Below are 26422 nucleotides of genomic sequence, written 5' to 3'. Positions count from 1 at the left end.
ACGGGAGACAGATTGAATTATTCTCACTGACCACGCTCACACGCACGTTTAATGTTATTTAGTTCCGTTTGACAAAAAAACCCTTAAAAATAGAGCTCACAGTGAAGATAAACCGGTTACAAAAGCAGCGACCGCTGTTTGTGTTCAATACTCTGTTCACAGTGTCGATACAAGTGATTCAAGAATCGATTAATTGTAAGCGCAGCGTAAATTTCTTTTCTCAGTCATCTCTCCGTGTTTACTGTTATGATGAATGATGCGGTTGTAAATAAACACCAAATACTACAGAACATTGTGTGTGACTCGCTTACATTATAAAGCTGAGGCTTAATTATACTGGTTATTACCACAGAGCGGGAGTCGACTCAGAGTCGTTTACGATTTACCGAGGTGAACCACGAACGTGCTGATAGAATCGGCTCAGATGGGATCGGACTGTATTATCTTTTTAAAGTAAATATTTCAATCAGCAGAATCGCATCGCATGTATGATGTGCACAACGTTAATTACGTGCGTTTATTAATGAGCTTGTCAGAAGCTTTCTCAATGATGTCTGTGCGGTGGTTTTTTTTTTACAATTAGTGATGGCAAGCAACTGTTCCACTGCACTATTTTACACTAAAAACTAAACTATTCCATAATGCTCCAGATTGCATCATTCTAAATAGGTATCGGCGAGTACAAAAATACATGTACTTGTACTCGGTTGGGAAAAAATGGTATCGATGCATCCCTAGTGAAAACACACTCACTTCGTGTAGAAACGTCCATCAAACCATCGTCACGATACAACCACAGAAAAGTCTGTTACAATAACTACGCATCTGACATTTATACGAAGTCAAGGTTCTCTGCTAGATAGTATTACTGCCTAGTATGTGAGTGAATAAAACTCCCTTACAGTTTTCTCTTGTCCCAGCAGTTTTTACCATCAGTACATTTAGCATAAAATATGTTCACCATTTTAATTGTAACATTTCACTTAAAATCCTTGTTTTCTATAACATTTACACAGATTTTAATCTGTTTGACAGCCCTAATATATATATATACAGTGTATCACAAAAGTGAGTACACCCCTCACATTTCTGCAAATATTTTATTATATCTTTTCATGGGACAACACTATAGAAATAAAACTTGGATATAACTTAGAGTAGTCAGTGTACAGCTTGTATAGCAGTGTAGATTGACTGTCTTCTCAAAATAACTCAACACACAGCCATTAATGTCTAAATAGCTGGCAACATAAGTCAGTACACCCCACAGTGAACATGTCCAAATTGTGCCCAAATGTGTCGTTGTCCCTCCCTGGTGTCATGTGTCAAGGTCCCAGGTGTAAATGGGGAGCAGGGCTGTTAAATTTGGTGTTTTGGGTACAATTCTCTCATACTGGCCACTGGATATTCAACATGGCACCTCATGGCAAAGAACTCTCTGAGGATGTGAGAAATAGAATTGTTGCTCTCCACAAAGATGGCCTGGGCTATAAGAAGATTGCTAACACCCTGAAACTGAGCTACAGCATGGTGGCCAAGGTCATACAGCGGTTTTCCAGGACAGGTTCCACTCGGAACAGGCTTCGCCAGGGTCGACCAAAGAAGTTGAGTCCACGTGTTCGGCATCATATCCAGAGGTTGGCTTTAAAAAATAGACACATGAGTGCTGCCAGCATTGCTGCAGAGGTTGAAGACGTGGGAGGTCAGCCTGTCAGTGCTCAGACCATACGCCGCACACTGCATCAACTCGGTCTGCATGGTCGTCATCCAAGCATGGTGGTGGTAGCATCATGGTCTTGGGCTGCATGAGTGTTGCTGGCACTGGGGAGCTGCAGTTCATTGAGGGAAACATGAATTCCAACATGTACTGTGACATTCTGAAACAGAGCATGATCCCCTCCCTTCGAAAACTGGGCCTCATGGCAGTTTTCCAACAGGATAACGACCCCAAACACAACCTCCAAGATGACAACTGCCTTGCTGAGGAAGCTGAAGGTAAAGGTGATGGACTAAACCCAATTGAGCACCTGTGGCGCATCCTCAAGTGGAAGGTGGAGGAGTTCAAGGTGTCTAACATCCACCAGCTCCGTGATGTCATCATGGAGGAGTGGAAGAGGATTCCAGTAGCAACCTGTGCAGCTCTGGTAAATTCCATGCCCAGGAGGGTTAAGGCAGTGCTGGATAATAATGGTGGTCACACAAAATATTGACACTTTGGGCACAATTTGGACATGTTCACTGTGGGGTGTACTCACTTATGTTGCAGCTATTTAGACATTAATGGCTGTGTGTTGAGTTATTTTCAGAAGACAGTAAATCTACACTGCTATACAAGCTGTACACTGACTACTCTAAGTTATATCCAAGTTTCATGTCTATAGTGTTGTCCCATGAAAAGATATAATGAAATATTTGCAGAAATGTGAGGGGTGTACTTACTTTTGTGATACACTGTATATACACATACAACCACACACACAAGCACACACACCTGTACACATCCCTGTTAAACTCTTTTTTTTACATATACAACCTTAAGCACACACACACACACACACACACACACACACATACAAAACCAACACACACCACTTCATTCTCTCTTATAAATAACCATACAACACACACATACACAAACATGCACACAAGTTCAAGTTCAAGTATTGATAATGTTTTGTCATTAATGGTTTTGTTGTTACTATTGTTATTATTACATATAATATGTTTATTCATATTATTAATTAGATGAATTAGATTTTTGCCACTGTATAAAACCCTCCAGTCACACAAGCACAAATTCAAACATACATATCCCACCTTATCAGGGAGGCATGTTACTTCAACACATCCACATTCATTGGTCATCTCCTTGGTGATGTAACCAGTGGGGCAAGTTTGAGTGGAATTCTGACAGTCACATATGCATTCAAATGAATCACAACAGTCTGTCTGTTTGACTGACAGCTTTTTGTGTGAAGGGCATGAGGGCTTGATAGCAGAGCAGTCTTCCTTATGACAGACTGAAAAAGGGGACAGATAACAGTTCATCATTTGAATGTACAAAACAATGTATTCTCTAAATTCATCTGTTCATTTATGTACAGTCGAATTTAAAAGCCATGTGTTTTTTACATTGGATTCAGAATGTACAAAGTCTGAAAGAGCTTCAAAAGTACTGCACATCGCCTGGTTAATACCATTTTAAAGAAAACCTCCTCTAGATATAAAGCAATTTTTTATTGGTGTGACATCTCAACAAAACAATAATCCAAAGTATACAATCAAAACAAAACTGGAGTGACTTTGGTACAAGTCTCTGAATGTCCTTGAGTGGACCAGGCAATATCCAGATTTAACACCATTTAACATCTGTGGAAAGACCTGATGATGGAAGTTCACGAATGCTAGCTATCCAATCTGACACAGCTTGAAAAGATCCACCCAATTTCAGGTGTGCGAAGCTTGTACATATGTATCCTGTGAGACCTTTTGTATTGTTTTTCTGACCCTGGCAAAAGATCACTTTTACATACCATACAATAAGCATAGTCAAACTAGTCAGACTATATGTATAAGCACAGAAATGTCCACAGCTATAGTAATGGTATGTCAAAGTAATTGGCATTATAAAACTTGCTACACCACTGAATTATTATTCTATGTTGGTGTAAATATATATTTCACCAAGCATATTGTCTAAGATTCAACAATAAATTTATAAAAGAAACGTAAATGTGTACACGGTTTAGTGTATGTGAAGGGTTGTGTGCTGTGTACTCACCACACTGATAGACTGGTGCACATTCACCTGGATTTGTAAGGACAGACCTGAGTCCATTTTTACACTGCAAAGGAGAGGACTGCTTGCACGTTTTAGTGTCACACACTGCCATCAAACACGGAAAATAATGAAAATACAGTAGGTACAAAACAGAAAGGAAATTAGGTACAAAAGGTAATGTAAAAAATTAAAATAGTTTTTTTTTTTTATTTATTGATTTTTCATTCTACCACCACTGCACTAGCCAAGTAGAGCCACAGACTAGCCTCCAACATATGTGTGGACATCAGTGGATTCTCAGAAAGAGCACTACTTGTGCCAATGCCTCAACCAGACAGCAGGAATTGCAACAGTGAGGAGAAACCATATCTGATATTTCCTCTCACAAACAGAGAGCCCTAGGCTTTTTTTTAATTAGTTAATCTATTTATGTAATCTAAACCCCTTACAAAATAGGATTTCGGAACAAACTGTCTGTCATGATGATTATAAATATAATTGAACTAAAGCATTATTGCATTTACTGTGCTTTTTTTACATATAAATTGGTTTCAGATCTGTATACAAAACATACAAACCCAATTCTGGAAAGGTTGTTACATTTTGTAAAATGCATTAAAATGAATTTGTTATCTGTTAATTCTCTCAGATCTTTATTTAACTGTCAAAAGGGCAAAGAAATTACTTTAAATGTTTTCACTGACTACATTGTGTTTTGTAAATGTTTAAAAATAAAAACAAATTCAGAATTTAATGCCTGCAACACACTAAAAACATTGTTACTGTTACACAAAGAAAAAGTCATGCATTAATTCTATGCACAAACACCGGCAAGTTCTCTGGGCCATGTCAATGGAGAAAAAGACACTTAAAAGCTGTGTGCAGGTTAGCTTGTTTCCAGTAAAACAGATGCTAAGCTCTTTGTGCCAAAATCAGAAAGGACCATCCAGACTGTTATTAGCAAATGATGCAAAAGAATCAGGTGTGTCCGTATATACAGGATGGGTGACTTGTATTTGTGTGGAAGTACTAGTGATGTAGAGGCAAATGTAAGGATCTTGCTGCTCTCAAGTCAACGTATTCTCTAGCAAAGTCCATGGTTATTTCAGTAAGATAATGCCAAGCCTCATCCCGCACATGCTACAACAGCAGAGTGTGTTTTTGACTGACCTGTCTGCAGTCCAAATTTGCCTTCTGATTGAAAATGTATGGCGCATCATGAAGAAGATAATCAGAAAATGGCAAATGCTGACTGTTGAGCAGCTGAAGTCTAGTATCTAGCAAGACTGCTACATTTAGTGTCCTCAGTTCCCAAATCATTAAAAAGTGTAATTATTAGGAAAGGTGATGGAACACAATGGTAAACATGCATTTGTCCCATCAAATTGTAAATGTGTTCATGGTAACAAAATACTTTGAAGTTGATCAGTGAAAACATGGAAAATCTTTTCTTTGCACTTTTGGCAAACCATTGAAAAATAATGATTCACTAGAAAGAAACAATACGGATTGTTTTTTTTTTTTATAAATTTGACAAATGTCCCAACTGTACTAGAAAATAAGATATTGGTTGTAAAATAAGACAAGAAGAACTTGACACATTTTTAATAATAATTGTATTTATTGTGGGGAAAAAAAGTTTTGCAACACATGAATCAATCATGTAAAAAAGTTATTACCCCCTAAATTTAATAAGTGGTTATGTCACCTTTAGCAGCAACAATTGCAACCAAATGCTTTAGTTAACTGGAGATCAGTTTTTCACAAAGCTGCGGTGGACTTACTCTTAAATTACTCTTTAATTTGCTTTTTTAGGTATACTGGGGGAACCCTAATTTGTTTCCTTTGAACTGATTCTTGTCTCTTTGCACTTAAGCTTTAAATGATGAATAGAGGACTGGACAATCTCCTTCAGGATTTTCTGGTAGAAAGCAAAATTCATGGTTTTGTCAACTATAGTGAGGTGCCCAGGCCCTAGAGCAGCAAAGTATCCCACACTATTGATCTAAAAATATTCATTTTAATTAACGGTTAGATTCCACACTGACTTGAATCACATGATTATTGTTACTGTCATTGGTAGATTGAGTGCAGTGTGTTAGATGTTATGATCTTACCACATTCGTACTCTGGGCAGCACTTGGATTCCTTCTTTTCCAGAAGAATTTCACACTCTCCACATACAGGAGCTGTAACACAGCAATGGTTACTATGACTACAAGCTATCACTGGAGCACAGTATTGAAGAACCACTTGAGAGAAATATTTAGGCTTTTTGAAAGGCGAAATTTAAAAGATTATAGAGTGGATGAGAGCACTAGTGAGGGAAAATAATAAAGTGCTTCACAGAGATAATAAAAAAGAAAGAGAAAATGTGGAAGCTGATTTATTAAAAGCTTTATGGAAGACATTGTCTTTGAAATAAGATAAATCTTTGAATCTGGGGCTTTGTACTTTTTGAGCAGAGACTGCATGTTAAAATTAGACATTAGAAGAAAGGGCGGCTACTAATCTAACACGCAAGCTGCACAGTGGCATTATTGAGAACAAAACTATGAGAAGGCTTTATACAGTTCATGAAGTAAACATCAGAACTGTTAAAAAAAAAAGTACAAGTAAAACAGTTACTATCATCTGCATTCAGCCTGATTTACTAAGATCCCAAAGGAAAAGTACTTATTTGTAATAATAGAGAATACAGTAATACCTATTTATGTAATACAATATGCATTGGATTAGTGGACGTGTTGTAGGAGATCTTCTTAACATTAATGCACAGATGATGATATGTAAATGAGCCATGTGTAAATTGTTCTTGGTAATCACTAGGATTTCAGCTAATAGATATCAAAAAATCTATAAACCCTGTGATGGGTTGGCACCCTGTACAGGATTTTTCTGCCTTGTAGCCAGTGTTTATCAGTGAAACCAATACAAAAAAACTATACAGTAAGTGAAAATGATAATAATAAAAAATAATATACTCAAAAACTCCACTTTCATATTGCTTTTACATAAACAATAAAAATACATTTAGCATGCAAAAAACCCTTGTACACAATCTGATTAGACTCTTTAATAAAATCAGTTCTGTTTATTTTGGAGTCTGTGTTCAGAACTACACACAATATTTTTCTTGTAAGTTGTATTTCAAGATATGGGCAAATACCCAGTAAAAAAGGAAGGTGCCTATATGTTTTGTTCTGGTACTGCATGTGTGGTCCCTGAAAATATTGCTGAATATAAAAGGTTTAGATCACAAACCCCTTAAAAAGTGTGCCTGCATCCATTTTTTATGCATATGTAATGCGTTGTCTGATACTTTTAGTAAAGGCAATATGATGTGCGATCATGGTTTGTTGTTTAGTCTCTGTGTTCAATACAGCATGCATCATTTTATATTGATCTAAATAATTGAGCATCTAAACACCTCTTTTATTGCTGTCTTTTGATATTTCTTTTTTTTAACAAAAATAGGGGGAGCTGATTGATTGGAATTACATTGTACGGGTTCCACTGATGATTGACCAGAGAGGCATTCAAGAAATAGTGCTGTCATTTTGAAACTGACTGGTCAACCCTGAAAAAATAAAAACCTAAAAATACAAATAATACCACACTGTTGTGTTTTAGACCACTTATCTAGCTGTTGTGTTGTCACATTGATATCAAGTTGCAAAAACATGTGCAAAATCAGTATAAATTGTAACACTAATATCTTCGTTACACTCCCGAGTGCAGGAATATTTAACAGGAACTTATGCACTTATGCTTTATGAACTATGTCAGCAAACCTTGCACAAAATAGCAGTGGCATGACTAAAAGCTCCCAAGTCCTGCCATGCATCTCAATGTGCAAATGTTTCCTGTCTCTGCAGCACAGCTCAATCTTGGTGGTAGTGACTCTTCAGGCTCTGTGTAGGGTGAATGTCTGCTTTTATATAGACATAATTGTCCACAATCCTCACTAGAACCCATTTAAACCCATTGCTGTGAAGATACTGGTATGCCTCGGGTTTATTAGATTGTTCTTAGCCTTTTTACCGCTTGCTAATGACTCCACAATGTAAGTAAAACTACTCCTGTCTGTAAATCGTGGCTGCTTATATTTATATCTCCTTCCCAGCCTCCTGTTATAGAAATATGAGGGCGGTTTTACTTTGCTTTTACATTGTCCTGGTATGCTCCCACATGCCCATAATTATCCAAGGCATCGTGAGACATAGAAATATAATGGCTTAACAGATAAGAGAGGGAGGAGTTAGGATAACATACCAGCTGGCATTAATACAGAAATGCCAGACCCCCTTGTGGCTATAACAGCCTCCACTCTTATGGAAAGCCTCAACACAAAATTTTGTATTTGAGTATTTGTAAGGTCAGGCACAGATGTAGGAGGAGAGAGTGTGGATCACAGCTGACGCTCCGAATTTACGGATTAGAATAGAATAACTTTATTTGTCATATACACATGTACAGTACAATGACAATTCTTTTTCTGTGTATCCCAGCTTGTTTGGAAGCTTGGGTCAGAGCACAGGGCTCAAGAGCCCAACAGCAGCTGCATGTCAGAGCTGGGATTCCAACCCACTATTTTCTGATTGATAGCCCAAAGCTTTACCCACTAGGCTACAACTTTAACAAGGCAGGGCTCTCTGCAGGTTTCTGCTGTTTGTCTAGTGCACAGCATTACACCTATACACCTGGTAATGAGCGATGTGCCTAAAACACCTAAACAAATTGTTTTCTCATTATTATTATTATTATTTCCATTTGCAAAATCATTGTGGTGAATGCTATGTATTTTGCAAGGGAGTCCACCATGTTTTTGTTTGTGAGCAGTAAAGAAGGGAATGGAGTAAAAACCTGTGGGGTATATGTAAATAATGTAAATAAGCCCTCTACAGTATATATTTTGCTATTGTCACATTGTATCGACAATTATGTTTGAATTATGTTTGTCCACCTTATTGCAATTTTGAGAACACTTTAATATGTCTTTATAACATTGAATAAAATTTTAGAAGGGTCAGTAAATCAGAGCCAAAAAAGAAAAAAAGAAAAAGAAAAAAAGCTAATAAGAAAGGAGAGAAGAGGAAGAGGGTGAATTAAGAACTTATTCTCACAAAAGAGTATCATATTATCACCTTTAGCACTGGTACATGGCAAGGCGGTGCAGTTAATACGCTGCTGGTCTAGACACACACACAGCAAACATGGGTTGCCATCAGGAGTCCAGCTCTCCATAAACTATTGAATACACACACAAACACACCCAAGCATGAATTTACATCACCCCAGTAAATTCCAAATGTATATTCATTCATGTGAGTTATACATCATAGCTGTAGCTTTGTGCTTTTGGAATATGATGCAGAATGAAGCCGTGGTATGTTTTTACACTAGATTATTCACTTTTGGGATTTTATTTTGACAGCAGTGAGAGCTGTATTTGTTGGAGCAAGCGATTGAAAATCACGAAATATACCAAAGTATTATTTAATTTGTGAATATTTTACTTTCTTTATTTTACTATTCTTTTTAATTATTAATTTACCGAAAATTACAGAAAAAGATTAGTTAATTTATGAGAGCAAATTTCCTGTGATTGTAAAGAAAAGAAAGGTACGTCCACACCTTACACGATTCTCAATGGCTTGCTTCAACAAATACAGCTCTTACTGTTGTCAAATAAAATCCCTAAAGCAAATGATCTAGTGTTATAACATACCACTGCTACACGAGCACACAAAACACTTGTCATACATATGGTGTAAGCCATGATAAAATCCCTAAAACAAATAATCTAGTGTTATAACATACCACTGCTACACGAGCACACAAAACACTTGTCATACATATGGTGTAAGCCATGATAAAATCCCTAAAACAAATAATCTAGTGTTATAACATACCACTGCTACACGAGCACACAAAACACTTGTCATACATATGGTGTAAGCCATGATAAAATCCCTAAAACAAATAAACTAGTGTTATAACATACCACTGCTACACGAGCACACAAAACACTTGTCATACATATGGTGTAAGCCATGATAAAAAGTACAGTTGAGAGCAAAGTTTTTATTTGTAACATGGCATATACTGTTTGATTTTGTTGTCATCACCTCAGGTAATGGTGCATTCACATAAGAGGCATTTTTGCGCTTTGCTCACCGCGAGCCTCGGCTTTACTCATGCTTGGCTTGAGCAGTGCAGTATATGAGCAAAGTGCGAATATGAGACGAATCTGCATCCACATGTATCTGTGTTTAGCTGTATTTTCCTCACTGTTTTACTTTCAACTTGTGTTATAGCTCGGGGTGCTGAGAAATTGTGAGAATCAGCTTTTCTGGGTCTAAAACGCTCATCATAAAAAAAAGCTTAACGTGGTGTAATGTACTACAAGATTGACATAGGAACATTAAACCTTTCTTAACTATTACTAGTCATATGTTCTTTCCTTGGTCATTGTTTTAATTCAATGTCACAGTAAGCTTTGTTCACATCAGGTATTGTTAATTCCGCCTCAGTCGCTTTTACTGCGTCATATCGAACAGCTCATCTCAATGGAGGCGCTTTGAAAGGGTCAATGGCAAACTGGTCTAAATTCACTCAGGTGAACCTTGAGTGCCGCAGCAAGCTAATTGGCACCGTCACACTCCATAGAGCACAAAAGCGGGGGTTTTGCCGCTTCTGATGTGAATGCGCCCTAAGAGTACAATTCTTCAGACACTAAACCTTGTCAAGAAATTTCCATCTGCTAAATATGAGTGAGTGAATTTACAATAATCTACAAAACCTTCCATACATCTTTTAAAGTTACACCAATTGAGTTTACATCTTATTTTATGGATGTACATGCCCTGGTAAAATGATAACAACCTTTTGCCTTCAAAGCTGACTACGTTCTGGCAGCCAGATTTGGATGTGACCAAACAACACAACAGTAACAACGCAAATGTAACAACACAACAGCCAAATCAATATGTGGGAAAGGTGGTGTGTGGGTGGGCACTTGGCAACTGCTCATTTGTTATTTTGAATTACCATTTATGAAGTACCAAATTAATGATTTATGATCAATAACCCATCTGTGTGTGAGAGATTTGTACCTGGTGAGCTTGTCCATGTTGATCCACACATTGGTTGCAGACCTCTCTTCTAACACACTCTCCCCCTCGAAGCAGTGTGTCATGGGGGCAAAAGCAGCCCTCAGCAGGGGTGCTCCAACACTGAGCACTGTTTGTCATACCATCACCCCTCCAGTCCACATCACCAAGGAGAGGCTGACCACTGCCACACTGCTCCATACACCCAGTACGACATGCATCATATTCCATAGTCTTAGGGCAAGCCATAGCTACACACACAAACACATTAATTATCCTTTTTAATGGTAATTTCAATCCAATGAGAACATTAGATTTGACCAAAAGTAAGTGGACACTCCTGTTAGTTAGTAATAGGTGTTATATGAATAAAATCCATTGAACATTCTGGCAACAGTTGCACAGAGCAATGTCAATAAACACATGGTTCCAATAGTTTAGTGTTAAGAAACTACAAAGAGCCCTGATCTCAACCCCACTGAACATGTTTTGGATGAATTTAAACATTAATTGTTAACCAAATCTTCTCGTCCAACGTGCGTTATTGGAAAGGCTTTTAACAAGATCTTTTGTGGGGATGTTATAGCCACAAAGGGGGCAGAATATTAAACGCCACGGTTTCGGGGTACTCGGGTGGCGAAATGGCCTGATGCGCATGGCCAGCACTGTTGGGTGCCCACACAAGATGTGATTAGCTGTGTCTTTAGGAGGAGACGGTTGATCGGGTTCCTCACTGCCACTGCAATTGCAACCTCTGCTGGCTGGTCAAAGCATATCATTTAATTTTATATAATTGCTTAATTACACCTGTTAGCAATTGCTAAATAAATAAATAAAAGGGGTGTCCCAATACTTTTGTCCATATAGTATGTACAAACAAGACTTACGGCACAGGTCGTGTGTTCTCCAGTTGACACATACACCCTGTTGTCTACATGCACTACTGTAGGCAGCAAGAATGTCACACACCACAGAAGGGTGGCAGGCCACCTGCCGACACATGGCCACATAGTCCTGAGGTGGCACCAGCACATGGCACTGGCTAAACACCTCTGAATCTAACAGCTCACAGCTCTGTGCCACTCCAGCCTCACAGTATGAATTTCCTCTATCCCAAGCACACTCTCCTAGAGCCCAAGCCTTCAGATACACATCTGAATCGGAAGTTTCTAAACCATCAGGAAGCAGCAAGTTTGTCCGATCATCTGAGCACGAACCTAAAAAAATAGAATAAAACAGAATAAAAGACATACAGTGCTGTAAAAAGTAACTGCCCCCCTTTTCAATGGCTTATTACTACAAATTTGTCAAACTGAATGTGTTCAGATCGACAAAACACAGCACCTTTAAAGAGCCATGTGGAATGTTTAGCATCTTTTTATTATTGTTTTCTAGTTATATATGGTAAGGATGGAAAAACAGGGCTTTCTAAAACAACAAACCTATGAGAAATTGCTTAATTCAATAGGTTTGCTGATTTATCAAATTGAACATTGTCACACTTTATTTCTGCCAAAGTCAAACCAATCTTTATCCATACTAATAGTATGTCAACTCAGAAGGTTCTACAAGAATACTATTCCATGGTCTATAAAAGTTTTAAAACTATGGCTGTGTCCAAAATCGCATACTTCCATACTGAACAGTATGCGAAAGCAGTACGCGTGGGTGGGTAGTGTGTCCGAATACGTAGTATTCATTAAAAAGTATGTAAAAAGTACTTATTTTTGAGTATGCATACACAGCACACTGCGGTCTGGTAATCTATCCCATTATTCAACTGGAGCTACAAAGGCATTCAAAGCGGAAGAAGAAAGAGTAAGACAAACATTAAAGATGTTATGATTGCGTACAGTTCTGAATAATGTGATGAGTAGCTTTGTGGAGAACAACAGAATTAATTTTGTCAGATTTTAAAATTGTTATAACTGTGGAGATGTGACGTGAGATGGCATTACGTGATATTGGTAAGACCTGTTGTGTGCATACTGAAAGAGTGTACTGCTGTACCAGCTGAGCAGTGCGCACTGCCTTGAATCTAGTATGTACTGTTTAAGTATGCGATTTCAGACGCAGGCTATATCAGTCTTGGGGAGCTTGGGTGGCACAGTGGTAAAACATGCAAGCACACGGTTCTATCCCTTTTCTGTGCATCTCCATTGTGACAGTGAGTTTGTGTCTTTTATTTGATACTTTGTTCCTGTTATTTGGCCAACTTTTATTTTCTATTTACTCCTTTTGTTTAATTTGTATATAATTTAATCAATTTTTGATTCCTGCAGGTATGGGGGCTTCACCCGCTATCTCAGTGGTGATGCGGGTCCTGCACCTTCACAGCTGTCCCGCAGTGGTCAACTTGCTCAAAGTTCTACAAGGGCTTAGAAAAGTAACTAAAAAAAGCTAGAGTCAGTGGCCAAGACTCCATAATCCATCCATTTATTCATTATCTGCTTGTGGGCAAAATTCATTGAGCAAAATTCAGTAACCACCCTGGACAGGTTGCTAGTCCATCACAGGGCAAGCACACACACACACACATTCATTCCTAGGGCAATTTTTATTATTTCCAATCAACCTTACTACATGTCTGTGGGACTGTGGGAGGAAACTGGAGCACCTGGAAGAAAAGCCATGTGGACAAAGGGAGAACATGCAAACTCAAAAATGAGTCAATGCCAAATGAAAACATGGCAGACTCTTTCATTTATATAAAATGCACCTTTTAGTAATCAAAATATTAATCAAAAGTCAAAGGGACAAGGGGGTGATTCTTTTGTAGTATTTTTACTGGGATGATGAATCTCAGTCTGGCTTCATGACTGAAATCTATAACAATTCATGTGATATATAGTAGTGGATATAGTATATACAGTAAAAAGTTTAATTCTTTATGCCATGTCAGCTACTATTGCTGAATACATCAAAAATGGCTGTCTTTGTGTTTGACCAAAGTTTTTGATCCACAGAGGGGGCAAGTGGGGGCCTGGTCTTCTTTTAGTAGGTAGGTATGGGTGAATTTGGTGTGTCCTATGCTGCATCTCGTGTAGATAATTTGTTCCTATCGTTTTTTGGGGTATTGAGCCATCCGTTTTTATGGAAGGGTGAATATTGTAGAGTTTGGATATAATGTACGTACCACAAATGCCGGTGGTGTTAGTGATTACGGTGAGGTCCATTGTGATGGTAAACTCATTGCTATGTGGAGTGAAGCTGAGGGTGAACCCATGTCTCTCGGACCGTAGCTGGTGAAGCAGAGCTCCAATCTGAGTGACAGCTAATCCACCCTGTCTGAAGGGTACTGCAGTAACCACGCCATCCACTGTCACCTACATCACACACACAGGTACTGGTTATGTTATGTAACATTACTGCTGTGCTATATAAATACTAAAAGCATGAACATCACTCTCCATCACCTTCATATCGTCTCTCAGCACCACGCTAGTTCCTCCATCTTTCAGTTCCAAGCTCTTCATGCAAATCTGATTGGGTAAACCCTGACAGGCGGTGGTGTGCAGGACTAGTTCTGCCCCGCCTGAGCGAAGCAGCAGATAGGAGCAGGCTCCTTTCAGCTTCAGAGCTGCACCTCCGAATGACACCACATGACTGGTGGAGCTGCCCATGCACATACCTGCAGGAGCAGAGGGTAGCCAGAAGATAGCAATACTTTCTTTGAAGAACATTTATTTTGTTAGTGTATAGAGATGTGTTTGGGTGTATTCTTACACGGGCAGGCCCAGGTGCAGCCACAGGTCTGGTTAACCTTTAAGGCTTTTAGGTTGTTCTTGCAGGTCGGGGGCTCCATCCTCTCACAGTTGACTCTGTGGCTCTGCAGGGTCACCGCTCCAGTCGGGTTACACAAAAGCGAGTGACAACCATCTGCCAACAGCCATGTATCTCCAGGCTAACACACATACACAAACAGACACATTACAGTCCAAGACCACTACCACTATTTTTCTTTTTTTTCTCTAATGTAGTCATATTTTATTTTATTATATTTAATTTCCTATTACACTTGTAACCTTCTGGTTCCGAAGGTTGTCATAGCCGGGGGTTGTAGCGGGGTTAAGCTCCCACTATCTACAAAACACTATCTATAAATGCTCCCAATGGCATGCGTCACAAATAGCCTCTGACAACTAAAGTCCAACTCCTGGCCTTCATGGGTGGCTCAGTTCCTGAGCCCGGCGGAACCGTCTCACTGACAAGGAGAAGGGGCGAAAGGCGGGTCACTTGGCGCCTTAAAACCAGTTGCTTCAGGTAGACGGAGCTCGGGAAGGCAGTCCGTCTAGGGGAAGGAAAACCCTGACTCTAAACCTCCGCTGCCTTGCGGAGAATCAAGGAGAAGGCTATGGAAGTAAATCCAGACAGATAATCCGGAGTGGAGTCCCGAAGGCGGCTGGCTGTCATTATTGACTTCCTTCCGGCAACTCCTGCAGACCTATGCTGGTCAAAAAAGGCCAAAGAGCAGCACATGCCACTCGAGCACCCCCCTATAGAGAGCTTTAATACACACACACACACACAAAAAAAAAAAACACTATGCACACTGTACTCCACAGTTTCTTGTTCTAGCACCTTAGAGTAAGTAAAGAGGTAAGGAGTTGACCATTTTGGCGTTTCCTTCCTCAGATATGAATAACTGTTTTTGTAAACTGCCCGTCCAAATAATTTTTAATATAATAAAAAATACATAACCTAATAAAATTCCATAATCCAAGGGCAGTATATAATAGATAACTTTAATGACTAGGCAGCTGAGAGAATATACCCCTTCATGAAGTATACCCCTTAATCATACACCCTCCCCCTTATTTTTTATTTATTTATTAATACAAACAAAAACATAAAGAGCTGTGAGGGAATTGGTGAGGTGGGTGTAAGGATTAATAAAAGAGGAAAGAAAGAAATGATGGGTAAATATATAGGAAGTCAATTAGGATTTGGGAGAGGTTTCAGTTTTCAGTGTCCTTTTCTCCCATATTTGTGTTATTTCATAACTATTATGTACTAATGTAAGCAACTGATTTGGTAATTTAATACAGTGAAAGAAGGAAACTAAAAAAGGTGGAAGCATCTCACTGCAGAGAAAAAAGCTCAGGGTTACCACTGATTTTCCATAATTTGTGAGTAGTATTGTTAGGCTTTGTGTTTTTTTATTTTATTTCATTTATGCATTTTCTCCCAATTTAGCCTAGTCAATTTGTCTTCTGCTGCTGGGGGATCCCTAATTGCATGCAGCCCTTAGCGGAACCCTCTTTAACCCATGCATTCTGCACAGGCGCCTCTCTATCTGCCAGTCAGGATCCTTACACAGTGTTTGAAGACCCCACCCACATAGTCCGGTCATCCCGCCCTGCAGAACCGTGTCTGCTGCAGACATTGCCAATTATGCCCACTACATGGCAATACAGCAACGCTGAGTTTCGAACTGAGGAGTTCAGAATCTCGGTGCTGGTGTGCTAGTGGAATATCTCGCTGCGCCACCTGGGCGCCGCACTTTGTGTTGTGTATTATGCTTGTTGTATAATTTGATTTTAAATCCTCCCGCCCCTGCCAGTCCGTGAAATTATGTCTTATATGAAACCGGTCCGTGGTGCAAAAAAGGTTGGGGGGGACAGCTGCTTTAAGTCACTTATAACAAAGTCACAGTGTCCCATACAATAGTTTTCAGTCTTCCTCTACCATCCTCCCATTGGTGTATTTTCAATCCTTAAGTAAGATTTTAATCCTTAATTCCTGACCATTTGCGTTGGCTCACTTCAAGCCCAGCATCACTAAATTGGCCATCCGTGAGCATATCATTGTGTGTTGCCTCATTTTTTAATCATGACCAAAGAAAATCTGTTCCTTTGAGCAAAATCATGGCTTTAAAAGTTAGAGCTTATGCAACTTCACTTTAAAAGTTTTACTTAGTAAGAAATGGAAACCTTGTAGGCATGTACTTTCCATAAGCTGAATGGGCCAACATATCCTTAAACTGTGAGTCTATTGATGTGGACTGTGTTTGCACTTAAGCTGTCATCTCTGAATATGACTCTTTTAAACAGTAATGTAATGTTGTTAGTGAATTATAATTTGAGTAGAAAATCTATAGTTTTCCATAAGTGATTCAGTTTCTTCCTAGCGGACATAGACTTCTGGACTCTGGAGTCATATATATCTTACAGACTAATATATTTGGAAATATGAGTAATTTGGGTATTTGTTAGGTGGTAATGTGTTTAGGGTGAACGGTGAGATGTTTCCAGCCTTTAAAAGGAAGTGAAAAGTAAAGAGTTATGAGACTGCAAATTCAGCTCACCTTTCTTTCTTTTCCATCGTCATCTACACACACCCCAGGAGGACCAGCTGCAAAACATCATCATCATCATAATTATCACTACAATTGTTAATTATATTCATTATCCTGCAATGTGTCAGTATATTTCAGTATCTCACCCCTGCAGAGCTTGTCCGGAAAGGAACGGTCCAGAGTAACCATGGCAAGCAGGTCATCTGTACTCCTCAGCTTTATGATGTTTTGCTGTGAATAAGGGCCCGTGAGCATGCTCAGTTCAGTCTGGTCATACTGATTACCTACTCCAATAGGAAACACTGAAACGCCTAAATAAAAACACACAAACATACATTTAGTAACCATATTTAAACATGCTTAAAATACATCATTTAAGTTCCAGTGATGTCTCTCACCAGCAGTAAGGGCCTCATTTGCAGGCTCCTGTACTGAGTCTGTTGACCTGTCAATAACCAGCATCACCACAACCTTAGCCACACCCATCCTACCCCCACTTGTGGAAGAAATGGAACTTTGCACAGCTGATCGCAAAGCAGCACCTACAATAAAAAACATAGAGTGAACAAACAGTACACAAATGTTGCACCATGTTAAGACCCTGACTTGCTTTCCTAATAATAACACAATAAAAATATACAGACCACATTTCTTTTCAATTTCCCTTATTTTTGAAGGCTTGTCACACAAAATGGTTTCAGGTCTTAATACAAAATACAAGACAATGTAAACATGAAAAATTACAACAAAAGTAACAACAGGAAGAATTGTATTTAACACCTATATTATCTATATCTTCTAAATAAATTATATTGACTCCAAATGCATTATAGTGGTGGCACAGCAGTTCTACAACTGGATTACTGAGTGGATTATTAAGGGTTTAAGCCCATTTACCTGTATTGTTGCTGTCTCACTAGTAAGACACTCTGGATACACGCATCGGCAACTTTTCAACCCTTTTAAAACTCTTACACATTAAAACTTCCACTGTATAATTGTTTTGTGCAGGTTTATGGAGTACATACCCAGTTTTGGAGCAATGTCTGGCTTGCTCTCTAATCTGTTCAACATCTGAAGAAGGTTTGCTGGACTCTGTACATCTCTCCAGGATATAGATTCCACTGGGTTTTCTCCATATACAGCCACTGCTACCTGGGTTTTATTATGACCTGAAAAATATACATTCATATTCACAGTAACAATTGAAACACTGCATATACAAAATACCCTACAGCCTTGAAATTCATCCACTATGTATTTTTAAATAGAAAAAGGAATTTTTCTTTATTTCCTTTATATTTACAAAAAAAGCAATGTATGATGCAAGACAACAATCTAAAATGAAACATAATTAAATAATTATCATTTTAATAATTATTAAAAAGATGGTTAACCCTGATTTTCTTGGTCTTAGATCTGATCTGAAAAGTCTATTTCTTTATTTATGAGTATATTATATCTACATTGTAAAAGCAAAGGGTGTGTACACAGTTAGTGGGTATATCTGTATATCTCATTCCAGTACAAATACTAGTCTAAATTGTTGGATAAGATACTGATCCAGTATCATTTTCAATCCAATTCACTTTCCTATTGTATACAGTAAATTGAATTAATTGCTTCCTTCTGTATATATCAATTATTATAGCAATACTAGTAATAATAATGTTGTTGCATAGCTAAATTGTAATTAGCTTTTAGTTTGACATTGTGTGTTTTGGTAACATCAGGTATTCATTATAAAGTGACTATTTGACAGTGACATGCATCAAAGAATACATAAACAATGAAGGACTAAAAAATGGGTCTTCTTTACAAACACCAGGGGTGAGTAGATGGTGTTAAACACAATTGGACTTTCTGTTTTTTATAACATGTGGTATTCACTTGTTTGTAGGTGGCATGGCACAGCCTACTTACAGTCTACTACAGACACAAGTGGCAGGGAGCAAATAAAAGTGCCCAGGACCCACACTATTGTGTCATCTACTCTAACACGTGCAGCACCTCGCAGTCACTGGCTGTTTGAATATGTATATTGATTAGATCAGTGGACTGGGGTAGCCATAGCAAAACTGTAATTGTGTAATCAGTTAATCATGTTATGTTGATTTTTATGTGTGCTTAGAATCATTGTCCTGCTGAAAGATCTAACCATGGCCTATTTTAAGCTTTCTGGTTGAGACTGCAGATCTTGATTTAATATCTGCTGGTACTTTATTTAGTCCATGATTTTATGTATTTAAAAAGTTGTACAGGGCCCTTGGAAGCAAGATTCCACTAAGACCATAAAACTAGCCCCAATAAATTTTGTAGCACTGTCTGGCAAACTGTAAGCATTTCAGCTTTGTTGATCCTTGACAGCAGAGGCAATCTTGTGGCCACTCAACAAACAATGTTTGTTTATGAAGGCAGAATCTCATTGTAGTTAGGGATACGTTCCAACTCTAAGACCTAACTAATGTCTGCAATTTCCCTGTGATCAAAAATTGATAAAATTGATCATATTTATACCCCAGAAAGTCATGGCAGCTCATTTAAGCATTCCTATCCGCTCTGGGGAAATGTAAAGGCATAAAATATAAATAGGAATATACAGTATTTCTGTAAATAAAGGGTGCCAATAATGGGGGAGGCAAAATTACAGGATTGGATGGTAAGAAAACATTTAAAACTATTAATAATTCACATATCAGTCTCCACACAAACTGTCATCATCGTTAGACTGTGAGAACTTTTGCACTCAACTAAAAAAAAGAATTCCAATAATTTCCAGAAACACTGGCTTACCAATGTCAGTACTCTTAATAAAGGATCTGACAAATGTTTTCAGATCTTCAAACTGATCACCAGAAGTGCCTCTCAGCAAAAACAGTACATCCATGGGCTTGGAGCAAGGCACTACAATACAAATAAATAAATAAATAAAGAATAAGACAAGATACTAAAATTAATACAAATACGTGAGTTCAAGAGGGAAGTTTATAATAAGATCATGCTGGTTCTGACCTGAAGGGGGCAGTGTAGGTCTAGGTGGTAGTACAGGTATGTACGGTCCTTTTCTTGTTCTTGTGATGTTAACCAGTAAAGGCCCCAGTGAGCGGAGCTGTTCAGGATTCTTCAGCATGATGGGAGCATGTGGGAAACTCAGCGGCTCTAGATCCACCTCTTGTACATGTGGACCAATCCCGATAGGAATCACCTGCGTGTGGGTGGAGCTTGGTGGCCTCTGAATCACATCAGTGGGTGGATTCTGAGTTATCAGAAATACCATCTGGCCTGAAGAGTGATTAGGTGTCTGGGTAGTGGTGGATTCATAGAGGGAGCGAATGGCGTGCCCTGTGTTGATCTGGGCACCCCCACGCCAGCGGATCTCTTTCAGTTTGCGCAATATCACCTCCCTGCGCTGAATCTCCATCTGGTTAATTTCGATGGTAACACTGAAGGAGTATTGCATGATCGTGATACGGTATTTTTCCTCACTGTGTTGTTCAAATGTAGTCAGAATATCGATTAGTGAATCTCGTGTACGGTTAAAACCTTCCTCCCCTACGCTGTCAGACCCCTCTAGCAGGATGGTGATGTCATGGATGGTCACTGAAGAAGGAGAAGGGGTAGTTCCAGGGCTGGGGATGCTGGGAAATGCAGTCATTACTGCAGCTATAGGTGGAGAAGTGGTAGATTTGGTTAATTCTGTATTTTGGATAATGGAGGCATGAGTTGTGGTGGTTGTAGTGGCGGTGGTGGTGGCTTTAGGGGTGGATTTCTTTGGTGGCTCTGGGTCTAGTCCCAGGGTGCAGAGATAATCGGTGATCTCTAAAGCTTTATTCTCTAATTCCCCAACACTGCTCAGCACATATGCCCGGCTACTGGGTGTGGCCTTGGTGATTTCATTAACCTGTGCCAGGCTGACGTCAGGTCCGAGGGCGATGGTGAGAACAGTGATGTCTTTTTTCTTTAGCAGCCGCTGGGTGGTGCGCATTGTCCTTGGGTTAGTGCTAGCTGTCAACAAAATAGCAACACGCCCAGCGTGATCTCGCTTGTTCTTGTCGTAAATATATACAGATAGGTACTTGATGGCTTCATCCATGAAGGCGACATCCCCACCACTGTAGTGCATTTCACGCACCATTTTCTTAAAGAGCCACTTCTGCACCTGCATGTTGTAGCTCTTTACTCCTGAATGGAAGAGTAGGACCGTAGCTCGAGTGTAGGCAGAGCCCATGCGGAAGCGCTCCACAACTCCCAGAATAAACTGTTTCACCAAACCAAAATCATCCTCACTGAGAGACGAGGAGCCGTCAACCAGGAAGGCTAGATCCATTGCTCTATTGCAGGCATCCTCTGGCACCGCTGTGGAGAAGGGGAGGGGCGTGGGTGTAGTAAACGCAGTGGTTGGAGAAAGTGTTGTGGTTGGGCCAGAGGGAGGGCATGGACCGCATGTCAAAGTGTTGTCCTCACAGTGACTGAAATGTAAAGCAACAAAGATATGTTTTAGTAACTCAAAACGTACCAACATTCATGTGTCCACTTGCATTTTATAGCTTTTAGAGTTAATTGTGGGGTTCCCCAAGTATCTATCTTGGGTCAAATCTTCTTCTCATTATATATGCTGCTGCTAGGGTTTATCTTTAATTGGCATGAAATACAATTTTATTGTGATGCCTATGACACCTAAATAAGTCTCCTGTGGAAGTCTGAATCTGGTTCTCTGTTTCTGTCTTTTAAATTAATTACAATATATAAAAATGGATGAACTTTCTCAGCTTAAATAAAGCTTCTAGTTAACTAGTTATATTTGGACAACATGATCTTTTGAACAAGCATAGTGATCTTGGCCTATTAGCTTACTATAAATAATGTTTTGTTTTTTGTTTTGCGAATCAGTTGTAAAATAGCTTCTTTTAGTTAAGAATTTGAATCCAACTAAAATAAAGACCTATTTGTCTTTTAAGGATTTTGAAAGGGTCATCCATGCGTTTATTTCTTTTTAGTTACATTACTGTAATTGTTTGTATGTAAGCGTTGATCAATTGTCTCTTCGTTGGTTGCAACTGGTTCAAAATGCAGCAGCCCGTCTTTTAACCAGGGAGAACGGGATTTGATAATACCTGTTTTGGCATCTCTTCACTGACTTTCAGTAAAATTTAGGATTGACTTTAATATAGTACTGTTGGTTTTAAGCCCCTAAATGAGAAGGCACTATCATACCTTGCAGAAATTCTGCAAGTTTGTGTACTATTGAAAGCTCCTAGGTCTGGAAACTGTAAGGGGTGGTCTTGGGGCTAGGCAGACTCCAGCCACTCAGGGTCAACAGCGAGCCGGCAATCAGGCCTAATGCACAGCACCTGTGCACAGGTCTATAAAGAGACAGAGAAGCAGCCAGAACTTGCTGGTTCTTTGTCTCATGTGAGCAAACACACACAGCCGGTAATCTGGGTAGAGGACTGAGAGTGTTCACTCTCACCCTCATTTCTCTCTTGTCTCAAGTTCCTCTTTCTCTCTCTTGCAAAGGAAAAGAAAACAAAAGGAAAGAAAGAAAATACATATATATGTATATATTAGTTAGTAAATATTAAAATACTAGTTCCTTCATTCTCTCAGTTAATTTATTGTAGTCTCACTTCCCACTTTCTGTTGGGAAAGCCTGTTGTTATAATTTCTTCTTTTCCTCATAAATCTTGAGGTTTTCAGTGTCTCCCCTGGCCGTCCTTTGTTATTAGTTTTTTCCCGCTCAAACATTTCCCCAAAACAGGTGTTTTTGTATTTTCCTTTTGTAACTGTTTAAGCTTATTGGTTTTTATCCACCTGAGTCAAAATAGTTTCTAGAGAGCCTATGTGGCTGAGTGGTAGAGCTTTTGCTCATTAATGTGACGGCCTGGGTTCAAGTCCCACTTGGAGAGTCTTTCATTTTTTAGTTAAATTATCTATTCCACAATCAGACCACTAAGCACTTGGGTCCTATTCCTAATTGGTCTGGTGGCTCATGCAGTAAATCCACCACTGGGTGCACACCTTTACAGTAATCTAATGCTTGTAGAAACACCAAGGTTCAAGCTCCTTTTTAGGAGCTGCTTCAGTTTTATGAAAAAACTTGCCTTCTCAGATTAGGACTGCACAATAGCTAGGTGTTTTTAATTAAATGCTTTAGTTAAACGCATTTAACACTGACTGGGTGGTTTAATGATTATAATTGGTGTTGTTTTATTATGAAAAGTGGTAACAAGCTTTAGACATATTCTTTTAGTTTAACATAATTTATACAGATTTTTTTCTCTCCCATTTTCTCCCAATTTAGTGTAACCAATTTGTCTTCCGCTGTTGGGGACCCCCAATTTTTTTGCAGTTGAGGAGGGTATATTGCTGCTCACGCCTCCTCCAACCTTAACAGAACCCTCTTCCACCCATGCAGTCTGCACAGGGGCCTCCATCCGCCAATCCAGGGTCCTTGCACAGCGTTTGAAAACCCCACCCACATATTCCGGGTATCCCTCCCTGCAGACACTGCCACTTATGCCTGCTAGATGGTGCCCAGCCAACCGGTGGCAACACCGAGTTTTGAACCGAGGAGTTCAGAATTTCGGCGCTGATGTGCTAGCGGAATATTCCGCTGCGCCACCTGGGCACCCATTTATACTGATTTTAAGATCAGTTAAATGTACAAACATACAAACAGCTTAGGGATTAAATATTTTTTAGATACAAAGTATTAATGTAAAATAAATAGAACGTACCATATCTGACAAAGATGAGGATCATTATGATTCAGAATGATCTGCTTTCCATGGGAAATTCGTTCTCCATTGTGCATGCACACCTTGCACTGAGATGGTTCCACGCAACGTTGCAGAACCTCATCTAACACCTGACCTGAGGGAGACGGGGATAATCCATAATGTGTACACACTTCAAGAACTAGCGTTCAGATATTAGTCTGTTCAGCTTATTTAGTTTATTTTTATAATATCCCACAGTCATACTAACAAACGACGTGAATACTGAAAATAATTTACAACTCCAGAAACCTTCAGGAAAAAGTTCAGGCATGCAAGACATAAAAGCATTTACCACTTTGTAACGTTGCTATTGCATTGCACATAACTTTAAATAAACTGAAGTTGAGCAGAGAATACTGTCTGCAATGAAAAAAATAATGTAAGGGAATGGCGGAAGGTCTTGAACCTATTACAGTTACATTGTGGGTGATGTAAAAACACTCCTGGACCACTTGAACCACTTGAACCTGCAGTGTGAATGTGACCGATCTATGTACAGATTCAATACTGTGTAAATCTATACTGTATTTGTGTGTTAAATACCTGGTGGGCAGAAGGCATGGCAGCCCTCTAGACAGGTGTTTGGGCAATTCAAGGGTTCTGGATGCTGGCATGTTCTTGGGCAGGCACTACCACATGCATTATACCTCCACTCACACTCTAGACCTGCGTCTTTGTTGAAATCCTCACAGCTCAGAGCTGAAACACAAAATGGAACATATGACCACATGAAAAAAAAATGTGAACAACTAACAATGACCAAGATTTCTGCTTTACCATATAATACTTATAGTATAGTATAGTAGTGTGTTTCTTTCTGAAGTCAAAATCATATAAAATTTATGAAGCTATTATGGTTTTTTTATTACAAACATAAAGGTTTGTGAACCTGTGGACAAATGATCAGTACACCAGCCATTAGCCAGGTGTTTAAGCTCTAGTAAAATATAAGGATTATTAAGGTGCTCTGGCCCATACCAAAGTTTACAAATGTCTTACAAATGATTCTCAAAAAATACATTCATTTTATGTTCATTAAAAAATATACAAATAGTCTTCAAATCAATAAAAAAAGCACTGGTGCTACTCTTAAAAGTGGACATTCTGCCAGGGTCCTTCCAAACGCACAATGTGCAGTAGTTCAGGAAGTAAAAAAAACCTCCCAAAAGATATGTTACAGTAAAATACATGCAATACCTGAACCTCCAAATCTTCCATTGTCTCTATATGTGTCTCAAGTTTGCCAATTTCAAGTGGATGTGTCAATACTTTTAATACAATCTTTAATGAAATATTTTAAAAATAGTTACATTTGCATTTTAGAATGGCAAAGAGGTGGTAGATTAAATAAACACTACAACTTAAAGTCCTGGAGTGGGCTGTTCATACAAGCACAGCCAAAAATCCAAAACATTCTTCCATTCCATTGTGGAAGTCTGTTTAGCAGCTATAGCAAACATTATTTCTGCTAAACAAGGTTCTACCAGCTATTTAATGCCAGAGTTTGCATATTATTTTCAGGCAGGACAGTAAATTAAAAGTATAATTGTTTGTGCTATTAATATGGTAAAGTATTTGAGTAAAACCCTGCCAGACCAAATTTCACAAATAATGCAAAATCCAAGCAATTCCAGGAAATAAAAAAAACACACTTTACAGTACAAGCATAACATTGTTTTTCACTCCCTTGGATTTCAACTTTACATTATATATTATATATATTATTATTATTATTTATATATATATATAATATATAATGTAAATATAATATATATATAATATATAATGTATATATATATATATATATATAATATATAATGTAAAGTTATATATTATATATATATATATTATATATTTTACATATATATATATATATATATATATATATACAGTATATACAGTATATATATTTATATATATATATATATACTGTATGTATATACAGTGTATCACAAAAGTGAGTACACCCCTCACATTTCTGCAAATATTTCATTATATCTTTTTTATGGGACAACACTATAGACATGAAACTTGGATATAACTTAGAGTAGTCAGTGTACAACTTGTATGGCAGTGTAGATTTACTGTCTTCTGAAAATAACTCAACACACAGCCATTAATGTCTAAATTGCTGGCAACATAAGTGAGTACACCCCACAGTGAACATGTCCAAATTGTGCCCAAATGTGTCGTTGTCCCTCCCTGGTGTCATGTGTCAAGGTCCCAGGTGTAAATGGGGAGCAGGGCTGTTAAATTTGGTGTTTTGGGTACAATTCTCTCATACTGGCCACTGGATATTCAACATGGCACCTCATGGCAAAGAACTCTCTGAGGATGTGAGAAATAGAATTGTTGCTCTCCACAAAGATGGCCTGGGCTATAAGAAGATTGCTAACACCCTGAAACTGAGCTACAGCATGGTGGCCAAGGTCATACAGCGGTTTTCCAG

At 38.7% G+C, this 26422-nt stretch overlaps 1 protein-coding gene across 1 annotated transcript in view; it reads right to left on the bottom strand.

The window, feature by feature from the left end:
- Nucleotides 1-26422, bottom strand: part of vwf (von Willebrand factor) — a 58020-nt gene that overhangs the window by 12273 nt on the left and 19325 nt on the right. The window contains exons 26-42 of the mRNA XM_063005246.1: nucleotides 24517-24672; nucleotides 23932-24067; nucleotides 20207-21663; nucleotides 19988-20098; nucleotides 18223-18366; nucleotides 17593-17736; nucleotides 17341-17505; nucleotides 17204-17250; nucleotides 14623-14800; nucleotides 14313-14527; nucleotides 14033-14222; nucleotides 11784-12113; nucleotides 10900-11147; nucleotides 8929-9031; nucleotides 5899-5970; nucleotides 3782-3886; nucleotides 2818-3020 (exon numbers count right to left, since the gene is read on the bottom strand). Of these exons, the coding sequence (XP_062861316.1) occupies nucleotides 2818-3020; nucleotides 3782-3886; nucleotides 5899-5970; nucleotides 8929-9031; nucleotides 10900-11147; nucleotides 11784-12113; nucleotides 14033-14222; nucleotides 14313-14527; nucleotides 14623-14800; nucleotides 17204-17250; nucleotides 17341-17505; nucleotides 17593-17736; nucleotides 18223-18366; nucleotides 19988-20098; nucleotides 20207-21663; nucleotides 23932-24067; nucleotides 24517-24672 (4004 nt within the window). The remainder of the gene's footprint in view (nucleotides 1-2817; nucleotides 3021-3781; nucleotides 3887-5898; nucleotides 5971-8928; nucleotides 9032-10899; nucleotides 11148-11783; nucleotides 12114-14032; nucleotides 14223-14312; nucleotides 14528-14622; nucleotides 14801-17203; nucleotides 17251-17340; nucleotides 17506-17592; nucleotides 17737-18222; nucleotides 18367-19987; nucleotides 20099-20206; nucleotides 21664-23931; nucleotides 24068-24516; nucleotides 24673-26422) is intronic.

The sequence above is a fragment of the Trichomycterus rosablanca genome, chromosome 11 (genome assembly GCF_030014385.1).
Source record: "Trichomycterus rosablanca isolate fTriRos1 chromosome 11, fTriRos1.hap1, whole genome shotgun sequence".
Classification (NCBI taxonomy): domain Eukaryota; kingdom Metazoa; phylum Chordata; class Actinopteri; order Siluriformes; family Trichomycteridae; genus Trichomycterus; species Trichomycterus rosablanca.
This window is presented reverse-complemented; position numbering and strand designations above follow the sequence as displayed.